General features: G+C 34.1%; 1 protein-coding gene across 1 annotated transcript; it reads left to right on the forward strand.

Annotated features, from left to right (window-relative positions):
• Nucleotides 1-36: 36 nt before the first annotated feature.
• Nucleotides 37-11,604, forward strand: LOC128193200 (sodium- and chloride-dependent glycine transporter 1-like). The gene is made up of 15 exons (XM_052866523.1): nucleotides 37-204; nucleotides 3,038-3,152; nucleotides 3,711-3,842; nucleotides 3,983-4,192; nucleotides 4,300-4,360; nucleotides 4,652-4,784; nucleotides 4,956-5,090; nucleotides 5,299-5,402; nucleotides 5,788-5,912; nucleotides 9,044-9,156; nucleotides 9,525-9,662; nucleotides 9,971-10,070; nucleotides 10,184-10,299; nucleotides 10,603-10,764; nucleotides 11,049-11,604. Exons 1-15 carry the CDS (start codon nucleotides 193-195, stop codon nucleotides 11,400-11,402), a joined length of 2,010 nt encoding a protein of 669 aa, XP_052722483.1. The 5' UTR covers nucleotides 37-192; the 3' UTR covers nucleotides 11,403-11,604.

The following is an 11,604-nucleotide window of genomic DNA, read 5'->3' on the forward strand; positions in this document are numbered from 1 at the left end:
ACACCAGTTATCAAGAAATATCAACCGATAGCTAAATTTTAACCTTAACCAAAAGCGAGAGGCATAAAAAAATAGCTCTTAAATTTATCCAATGAGAGGAAAGTTGTTATCTTGCAAGTTTGGAGGAGAATAAGCTTGTGTTAACTTGCAAAAACTTTCCAAAATAGTTTTATCTTAGCGAGTGATGTGAACATGGGCGAAGAGGTAAGAGTTTTTGGCCAAAATCATTTTAGTGATATTTTTTTAATGTATAGTTGTATTTGCAAATCTTTATTTATTAAATACTTCTGAAAAAGAAGTAATGCTATATAAATGCCAGTGTCTATCATTGATATTTTTAAATTGGGAAAGCTTATGATCTGTAAAAGAATGACAGGTTTCAACAATTATTTCTTTTTCTTCCAAATAAAACCACATAAATTTGACGAATAGACAGCTTTCTTATATTTTTTTGGCAGTTGAATTCGACAGATTTGTTTGTTTTTATCACGAGGACACCCTCTATCTTAACAGATTTCATTTTTCCTTTGCAATGTATTTTGAATTCAAAACTGTTGTGGTTGTCTACCGTTTTACCGAGTCTCTGTAATACATACTGGTATGCATGTGAACGTAAACATATCATTATTATCCAGTATATTTATGAAATTGTACAATAATTTTTATTTTTTTATTATCACATTTTAAAGTCGTAGTTTAAACAAGAAAAAATAATTTTAATCTTTAAAAAATAAAAAAAAGAATATAATGACGGAGGTTTTATCTATAGTCTCTTTTGTGTATAATTTGAGGTTTTATTTGCTTAATGCCTTTAATGATTATACTACTGTTCCTATGAGTAAACCTCTATAATACTAAATATTTAAAAAATAAACAAGTATTTAATTTCTTCCTGGTCCAAATTCATGTATGAAGAACGCGTGGCCTTTTGAACAGATTACAAACATCCTTATCGGGGTTTGTTTTTGAATTTTGGACGCGTTCTTGGCACGATTACACTTTTATACCTAAATGAAAAACATCTCTTCGTTTCCCCTTAACTGACCTTAATTATTTTGTTGTCGAGCACTCCCGATTTATATTACCTGCCAAATTTAGTTGAATGAATCGGAGAGAAAGAATTCTCTTTTTGGAGATTCTGGAATGCAAAACTTCTCTTGTATTTGGAAAACTTCTCTTGTATTTGGAAGGTCTTAGAAAAGTCACTTTAAGGGGAAACGCGTTGAAATTTGCAAATACAATACAATATATATGCATATAGACATAAAGGTAATTTTTGACCCAAGTACGTTATCGTACATGGAAAATGAGACAAAGAAAGAATAAAGCAATTGCAGCTATACTAAACATACTAGTCATGCACGTGTAGCTATAACAGTCGAAGGGAAAAATGGAAGGCGAGACATAGAAAGAGTAACGAAGAAAATAGGTTATTGGCTTTTGGGCTTTTGGGCTTTTATCAGCCAACAGCTTACAGGTTTCTTTACAGTAATCCATAGCATTCCAAGGGAGTGATGGATATAGAATTGAACAAACATACTTTTTTTTTTTTAAAAATGCACCAGATACTAACATATAGAATATCGATGTTGTCAGACACAATTTGTGGAATAAACTTAAGACTCAGTGAGATAGGCGTTTTGCTGTGGTAAAATATGTGTTTTCTTGTTGTTCTTTCTCTCTATCTATTGGCCACATTGTTAATTATATATCTCTCTCTCTTTCTTTCTCTCTCTCTCTGATCTTATAATCATTTTCAAATTACTAAGTGTTTGCTTTTCCTGTTTTTGCTTTTACTGTTCCTATTGCTGTGGTAGATTTTCGCTGTTGCCTCTAACGGTTTGAGTGGCACCGTTGCCATGGCCTGTGTTTACCATGTATGCCGTTTCTATTTCTGTTACTCCTGTAGTCTGTGGTGTTCTTATTCCTGAGGTAGTTGTCGTTGCGTTAGCGTTAATTGTTGCCGTTATTTGTCGCTGATCCCGTTGTTGTTTTTGCGGTAGTTTTTAGCTGTTTTTAATTCTGATTCAGTTGCAGATCATGTAATACGGTCATATTTATTTCCATCTTCATTTAGTGTCGTTGACTGTTATTCGCTAATCGTATGAAATATAATCTTATTAAAACTTTAGAAAAAAATGGAATGATATTATTCGGACTTTACTGTTCTTTTAACCACTCTTCCAGTTTGTTGTATTAATTTCTTCTGTTTGGGGAGTTAAACGGTTGCCCCGAGTTTCTATCCAGATGTATCTATGCATGCACCAAACTATTGTTTATCTAGACAACAAGGTGCCGCTTTGTTTACTAAGTGATCTAGACATAGCTCAAATTCGGTTATCAGTTGATAAACGATGAAATTACATGATTTATCTTAACTCATCTAATATTAGTCATGAAAAAAGTTTGAGCAAATTCTAACAGTACAATGCAGCTGACAATATTACCAACTGTAGCAAAGACCTCAAACAACGAGCTTGAACATGGTTGCTGATATAGGAAAAACATTCAAAACAGTTTCTTAAGTGATTTACTTTCACAATATAACAGTCAAGTTCAAACAACACGATTACAAAAACACCAAGTCTCAGTCTTTTATCTTTGCAATGAAGAGGCTTTGTGCTAACGCACATTACGTAACTAGAGTTTACCTCTGATTTATTACGGTACCATATGTGTCTTTGCAGAGATTTACATTTGTATGTACATTAATATCGTAAAACCTAGTTAAAAATAACAGTTTTGTCCACAGGCGTACAATAGTTTTGCACAAACAAATTAAAGCAACTTGTTGATACGTATCTCAAATGTGTATTTGATTATTTTAAGAATATCATTTCAGAAAATACCAACTGATGTAAATACATGCTTTCATCACTTCTATGATTTTACCACATGCAGAATCCACGATATCCGAGTATGCCACAATGCACAGCTTTAGCTCTGACAACAGCCTCGACCGTTTTCCAACTTTCCAATGAATTTGAATTATCTACGTCGGTACTGAAATACTAGAGCAATAGTTCTTCTTTTGTAGGCTAAAAGAGCCGGTTGGTCTAATCAGGTGGAGTTTATTCTGACCTTAATAGGGTATGCAGTAGGACTGGGGAACGTGTGGAGATTCCCTTACCTTGCTTACAAAAACGGAGGAGGTAAGTCAATACGTTGTGCGCGTAGCAGTGCAATGAATATGATTAATTTCTGAAGTACCGGTAATTGTATACTGAATTTTTCTCCTAGAGAAAAATGCTTGTCGAGTCATTCTTCTCAATTTAAGTTATATATTAAAATAATTTAATTCTGGTTGTAACGCGGCATTTGATTAGATAGAAAAATTGAGTTAAATTTATATAACCTGGTTTGCACGTCACAAGACAAGTCACAATGCACCAACGTCAAAAATTTACTTATCCGCTTGACGTTAAATTTAAATTTTGAACAGTTTAATATCATTTTTAAAAGTAAAACAGCTCAATTTGTACAGCAAATTACAGATAATTAAATCATAAGGAATGAACTCAATATCTACCCAAGTTATACTTGTATAACCTGGGTTGGAGAAATTTATGCTTTTTTATAATCCGATTCATAAATTGCCCCAACCCAGGTTATACGAATATAACTTCGGTAGACATTGAGTTCATTTCTTAAACATTCAAAGTCTCTGAAAACTTTAACAATTTTTTTTACGATAACGATTTGTTTTACAGGCGCTTTTCTGATACCATACTTTGTCTCCTTGGCCCTTATTGGTGTTCCTTTGTTTTTCCTTGAACTATCATTTGGCCAGTTTGCCAGTCTAGGTCCCATAAAGATATGGATTGTAAATCCTGCATTCAAAGGTGTGGTTTTTAAAAATGTTGATTATTATGTTTTTGTTGTTCATTCACAAGCCTGAAAAAAATCTTGATGTGTTTGGAAGAAATTTATGTTTCATTCTTACTTGATTAATTATATAAATAAACAATCAACTATTTTGAAGGTTTGGGGTTTGCCATGACCATCGTCTCTGCCTTGATCGCATTGTATTACAACGTTGTGATCGCCTGGTGCTTGTATTACCTATTTGCGTCCATGACGTCATATCTACCCTGGCAGGACTGTGACAACGAGTGGAACACGTGTTCCTGTGCTGACGCAACGACGAACTTCTCGAGCCCGGATCCTTGGAATGGACGACGACCAGATTGCTGTATGATTAAAAAATTATTGTTATTGTTAAAATTTGACAAAAGCACTGTTCTGAATTTGTTTTGTGTATTCATCTTTAATGTTGTTTGATACATGTATTCTTTCCAGTGGCCGATCTAGCTTCCATCAAAAATGGAAGTAAAAACACTCCAAGTTCAGAATATTTTACGTAAGTTATGTTTTGTTTACCAAATTGGTAACATTCAGAGTACATATTCAAGGGTCTACGTTGTTATTTGCGTTTAATTTTCCAGTATATAAGATTATGATACCAGTTCTACTCTAGTAATAAAAATGTAAATCTATACATATATTTCTAGATCTACTCGCTGGTCCTATATAATATTTATTCTACCATAGTAAGTTTAAAAACATGCGATGATGTTAAGATGGATCAGCTCTGTGTTAAAATAGCAGTATGTTTATCTGAATATGTTTTCATCCCAATGATGACTGTTAGACGTAAAGTGCTGGGTGTGACTGACTCGTGGACTGACCCCGGGGGCCTCAAGTGGGACGTGACCCTCTGCAACCTTCTAGCCTGGATCATCGTGTTTCTGGTTCTGTCTAAAGGAATCAAATCCCTTGGAAAGGTAAAACTATGAGTTGCAAAATCTCTTGATGTGGTTGCTTTTTAACTATAAAAGGCAAAATCTCTCGGTATGGATGCTTCTAATGTTTTGCACATAATATACTCTAGATTTTTAATCACCTGATTAATCTCTTGCAATTATCGTTATGACAATGTTCTTTATTCTACCTAGGTTGTATATTTCACTGCCACATTCCCATACGTTCTGCTGACTGTCCTGTTGGTCCGTGGGTTGACACTTGAAGGGTCTCATGAGGGGGTCATGTACTACCTCACACCCAACTGGGAACGACTGTCGGATGCCAGTGTATGACGTCATAAGTGAAAACTGCTTGGATTTATTTTTTTTTTCAGTTTTGTTTATATTAAATTAGTCGAAACAATGTGTATTTTGCAAAATAAATTCATGAGCAGTTTCCTAAATTTTGAATAAACTGAAAATATTCAGGATTTAAAAAAGACCTAATATAATATTACGAAGACTAACTCAACCCGTGTTTGTGTTATTTGATTAGGTGTGGTCGGATGCCGCGGTACAAATTTTCTACTCCCTCAGCGCCTGTTCTGGGGGTCTGATTGCAATGGCAAGCTACAATAAGTTCAACAACAACGTTTTAAGGTACTACATGTTTATATATTATTGTCTTCATAAAGAACTAGCATACTGTGTTTTCATCAATATTCGTTAAATACCAATTTTCGTGGATTTCGTTGTTAAGTTGATCCTTGAAAATGCAATTTCTACTAACAATTTGTATTGATAGGATCATGGGCCACGAAATTACGTATCCTTGAAACTGTGGTTTTCATGGAATCCACGAATCCACGAAATTTGATACCCAAAAACATTAATGAAAGTACATGTTGATCTGTTCTAAAGTCTGAAATATGATTGTTTTTATGTCTGATTTAACAATTTTAAAAATTTTCCTAAAAATGATAATATTGAGAGCAGTTTACTACATTCTTAATTGCTTTGAAAGAGTATGCTTGTATTATTGTAGAGATTCCCTAGTTGTTCCTTTGATAAACTGTTTGACGAGTTTCTATGCCGGGTTCGTGATCTTCTCAGTACTTGGATTTATGGCGAACTACAAACATGACACGATGGAACATGTCGCAAAAGGAGGTACAGTAATGATAAAGCTTGTTGATAGATGACAAAAATCATCCATACATTTTGTATTTAATATTAGATTAAATAATTAAATGTCAGTGCCAAGGCGGTATTCGATTTGTGCACATTTTTTTTTAAAATGCAGAATGAAATACACGCCTTTTTAGAGGTTTCCAATTCTTAGCTTAAGGTCAAGATCTAGTAAATAAAACGTTCCTACAGGTTTATAAAATTTAAGATACATGTATAAATTCTTTCAATGATGCTTCATAACAATAGCTTTGTTTGAAAAGGTGTACTGGGGCTAAAATGTTTGGTAAACACAATGAAAACCCATAAACTTTAATTTTCATAGAAATATGAAGGAATTGAGGAACACATTTCGGAGTTTTGTCCATTTTTGACAAATAAAAAATATCTAGAATGCCTAAAGTCTCTCCCAGAACGGAATTAAAGAAGCTCTTGACCTCCTCTTGAAAATGATGTCAAATTGAATAGGTGTCATGGTTACTTTTCCCATGATTTAACATAGAACGTTAATAAATTGTTTAATTTAAAGCTGCAAAGTAATGGAAAAAGATTCTTCAAATCAATTATGACGTCATAATGGTTCTAGCACCAAAAAGGCACTCTGGAATCATTTACTAGATCTTGACCATAAAGTATTTTTACTGTAGATTCTTAGATAGTAGATAGTATCTAATATTTTTAAAAGTTTCCAGACGTTTTACAAAGTTAAAAAAATGTATGCCGGGATTATTACGAAAATTTTACAAAAGGTGTAAAGATTTGTGTAAATCTTAGATAAAATGAAAATTGATTGTAACCGACTTTCCACTCGTATCAAGGATTATATTATAAGCAGTGATACCACCTATGGAGACTTTATTAAACTTATTCCACATTTGAAGGCAAAAAGTAACGGTATTATGTAAATGAATACTGAGTAACCAGTTCTCGGATATTAAATTGTCACATGATAGAGCATATAATAGAGAGTCTCAGCTGACAGATTAGTTATTTATCTCTAAAAATTAATATATCATGGGAAAATAGCAATCCTTAAAGGGGCTGTAGGATAATTTTTTTTCCTACAGTCGGACGTGTAGTTTTCCTGTACAGAAAATTAAGTATATGTATTCCTATCTGATCCTAAAATCCTACAGGATCCGTAGGAAGAAATTAAATTTTTGTAAAAAAATTCTACATATCAATAAAAAATCATTAGTAAAGGTTTCATGCATTGCACGTTGGTCTTTTTAAAAAGCTACGTATCTCGAATAACATGTTAGATACGAGCGGTAATAATCAAACTATAAATTAATGCAATGATATAATGTGTAGAATATGGTTGAAGTTTTCCTTGGCACTTGCAAAATTTATCCTTCACGGTGTTGCATGCTATTTAAGAAAAAATATAAATATAAATATTTTTATGTCACCTGAGTCACTCAGGTGACCTATTGCAATTGGTCTTCGTCCGTCGTCGTGCGTTGTTCGTCGTGCGTCGTGCGTTAACAATTTTACATTTTTAACTTCTTCTTGAAAACTACCAGGCCAATTGTTACCATTTTTGGTGTGAAGCATCTCTATGGTAAGAAAAATCTAAATTGTGAAATTTATGGCTCTACCACCCCTGGGGTGCCACGGGCGGGGCCAAATATGCAAAAAAATCCAAATTTTCAAAAATCTTCTTCTCTACTTCCACACATGTGAGGAAAAAACTGAATGCATGGTTATGATGTCCATGAGGCCCTCTACCAAAATTGTGAAATTTATGGCCCCTGGGTCAGGGGTTCTGGCTCTAGGGTGGGGCCAATATGGCCATATAGTAAAAATGTATTACATCTTAGAAAATCTTCTTCTCTACTCCCATATATATTTGTTAAAAACTAAATGCATGGTTATGATGTCCATGAAGCCCTCTACCTTAATTGTGAAATTCATGACCCCTGGGTCAGGGGTTCTGGCTCTAGGGTGGGGCCAATATGGCCAAATAGTAAAAATGTATTAAATCTTAGAAAATCTTCTTCTCTACTATCATATATATTTGTTAAAAACTAAATGCATGATAATGATGTCCATGAAGCCCTCAACCTAAATTGTGAAATTCATGACCCCTTTGTTAGGTGTTCATGCTCTAGGGTGGGGCCAATATGGCCATATAGTAAAAATGTATTAAATCTTAGAAAATCATCTTCTCTACTCTAATATATATTTGTTAAATACTAAATGCATGATTATGATGTCCATGAAGCCCTCTACCTTAATTGTGAAATTCACGACCCCTCGGTCAGGGGTTCAGGCTCTAGGGTGGGGCCGATATGGCCAAATAGTAAAAATGTATTAAATCTTAGAAAATCTTCTTCTCTACTCCTATATATATTTGTTAAAAACTAAATGCATGATTATGATGTCCATGAGGCTCTCTACTAAAATTGTGAAATTCATGACCCCTTTGTTAGGTGTTCATGCTCTAGGGTGGGGCCAATATGGCAATATAGTAAAAATGATTTAAATCTTAAAAAATCTTCTTCTCTACTCCCACACAGGACATGAGGGGGGGGGGCAATATGGCAATAAAGTGTTAATGCATATAATGTTTAAAAATTTTCTTCTCTATTCTCACACATCTGTATAAAAAAAAAAACGACTAATAATTCTGTTTACCAGGAAGTCCTCTACTGAAATTTTAATTTTCATGTCCCCTGGGGTATGGGTTTTGACTCTAGGGCAGGGCCAAAATGGATGTATAGATGTTAATGCATATAACGTTAAAAAATTATCTTCTTTACTCCCACACACCTGAAAGGAAAACTAAATTCATTATTTTGTAGGCCAGATCTTTTAGTTTTTCACCAAAATTATAGGTTTCACAGTTCTTTTTGAATTAAATGTGGTTGTCATTACAAATTTATAATTTTTCTACTCCAGTATGAAACCTAATTAATTAGATGCATATATGAGACTCCATGACAAGTTTGTGTATTGGATATATGCTACTCAGGTGACCGTTAAGGCCAATTGGCCTCTTGTTGATAATTAGATGATCTGCAATCAAAATAATACAAATGTTGGTAACCTTGGAAATCAATAATTACCCAGAAACCTTGACAATTATCAAATATATTTCAATCCCATAGGTCCGGGCCTCACTTTCATCGTTTACCCAGAAGCCCTTGCACAGATGCCTGTTGCTCCATTGTGGGCTATTCTGTTCTTCTTCATGATGGCCACCCTTGGTTTTAGCTCACAGGTCAGTTCATATCTATGTTCCGTGGGTAGTATTGTGACTCTGCTATGATACTGTACATTTGTAGTTGGCACTAGTTTATAACAATGCAATTATACTAAAACTAACAGCTCTTTCAGACAATTTGTTATATTCTTTTGCATATATTTTAATATTATTATTATTTAATATTATTAAATGTATGGAGTTATCTATAATTTTCCCAGAGTTTATATGAAAACTAAGTCTGGATATCAGAGCAAATATCGCCATATTCGTATATGCGCTATATCTGTAAATATATACTAGTACACTGTAGTATGTAATATTAAATTTGTTCTGTTATAGAGTTTAGAACCTGCCTTTGATATAACTTTAATTATCTTTTTCAGTTTTCAATAACGGAGACCGTGATTACTGGAGTAATGGACGAGTTTCCCGGATTCTTCTCCAGTCGGGTCAAGCGAATCCTCTTCCGTGCTGGAGTTTGCGCAGTAGCGTTTATTCTTGGACTTCCGATGACTTGTCGAGTAAGAAACAATGCACACAGAACGTAGCCTGTCGAAACCTCCCCCATTCTATTTTCTGACGTGAGACTAACGTTGGAGTATCATTAAACATTTTTTTTCATTATTTAACGGATTTTAACTAAAACTTTACAGTACCCTAAAATATGAAATTATGAAAAATGAAAATTCTCTGACTACCGTACACTACAAACAAAGAAAGATAACTGTAACCAATTATATGATTGAATTCTAACGAAATATTCGAGAAGGGGTTGGACACCACTATTCAATATCCTTAAAAATATACCATCCTGCCTTCTGTGTTATAGGGAGGCGAGTACACCCTGAACCTAATGGACACGTTTGTCGGGGGATTCCCGCTATTATTCGTCGGACTCTTTGAAATCATCGCCATCATCTACGTTTATGGTAAATATTCAACACATTGTCTTGTAATTATTATTTATTATATATGCTCAGCGTATTCAAAGAACCCATTATACTCAGTCACGTATTTATTTTGACGCCATTGCATCTTATAGGATTTTTCCGCTTCAAGAGAGACATTGAGTTGATGCTTGGATCTAACATTGTAATCTCCGCCTTCTTCCTTTACTTTGGAGCGACCTGGCTGTTAATTTCTCCAGTAGCGCTACTGGTCTGTTCTAAATCTTTTAAATGTGAAAGGTTTTTAAATAAGAAAAGCTATGCATCGATAAATTGATATGTAATAAACTTCCATCAAAGTACAAATATTGCGTAATTTCTTAAGAACCAGTATTCGGGTTTTTTTCTTCTCCAATGAGTGATTAAATTTTTGTTATATTGTATCGAACGACTTTTGCAGCATTAAACATTAAACTCTAATTAGCTGTTAATCAGTTTTCCTACAACGATTTTTCATGTAAAAATTTTCACCGCATTGCATGTACTTTAATTTCTAAAATTTTCACAATGATAGGCTGTGATAATATTCAAAGCCATTCAGACCAAACCGGCGACGGACGGAAGTTACGTATATCCGGAGGGAGGACAGGCTCTTGGTTGGCTGATCGTTTTAGCGCCCCTAATCTGGATCCCCGTCATATTCTTCTTTGAGGCCTTTAGAAATGGACTTGGAAAGGTAACAGACGCTGTATACTGGTAATACTTCTACAATGTACTAAACCGTCAAAAATAATTTTACCTGTTGTATTCGTAATGATCCGAATAGAAATTCATTTTTTCCACGTATAAAAATATTTTCTTAACTTTATCAATTGATATTCGCCTCCTAAAATACTTTAGTATATGAATATACATGTAAATCAAGTTGTGTAATTCGACACATTCGGATTTCTTAATTTTGGGAGATTGTAAGTTTTCATACTTTGAACCCCTGAAACAAAGACAAATTCTATTTTTCAGTTATTGAAAAAGATAAACTCTCCTGAGGAAAATTGGGGACCAGCATTATCAGAAAACAAAACGGGGCGATATAGCGATGAATACAAAGAGAGAATGAAGCAGAGAACCGGAAGTAATGGTTACACCATCTCAAATCCGGAAGAACAGTCTTCCAGTGAAAAATACGCCAGACTTCAGGCTACATTTGTGACTTCAAATCAAGCAAATATTCCCAACGGAAAAGAGGAACATATGGTGGACATGGAAAATGGAACAAAACAAAATGGAACTGAACAGGTCAAGGACGGTACCGGGGAGACCGGAACAAGTGGACAGTTCCAGAACCCAGCCTTTGTAAAAGACGACGACAAATAATCATGATTTTTTTTTACATGGATAAATATTAAGCTGGACTATATTCCGGTGCGGAACAGTTTTTTATAATGTAAGTTTTATTGATATAGTTGCTTTTGTTTTCACTAATATTCGAAGCTTTCTGGGTTACACATATATGCGAATACAATTTCGATAAAATTACAATGATCTGAGTTTTTCAATAAAAAGTATGATATTCTAA

Source organism: Crassostrea angulata, chromosome 7, assembly GCF_025612915.1.
Source record: "Crassostrea angulata isolate pt1a10 chromosome 7, ASM2561291v2, whole genome shotgun sequence".
NCBI classification, from domain to species: domain Eukaryota; kingdom Metazoa; phylum Mollusca; class Bivalvia; order Ostreida; family Ostreidae; genus Magallana; species Magallana angulata.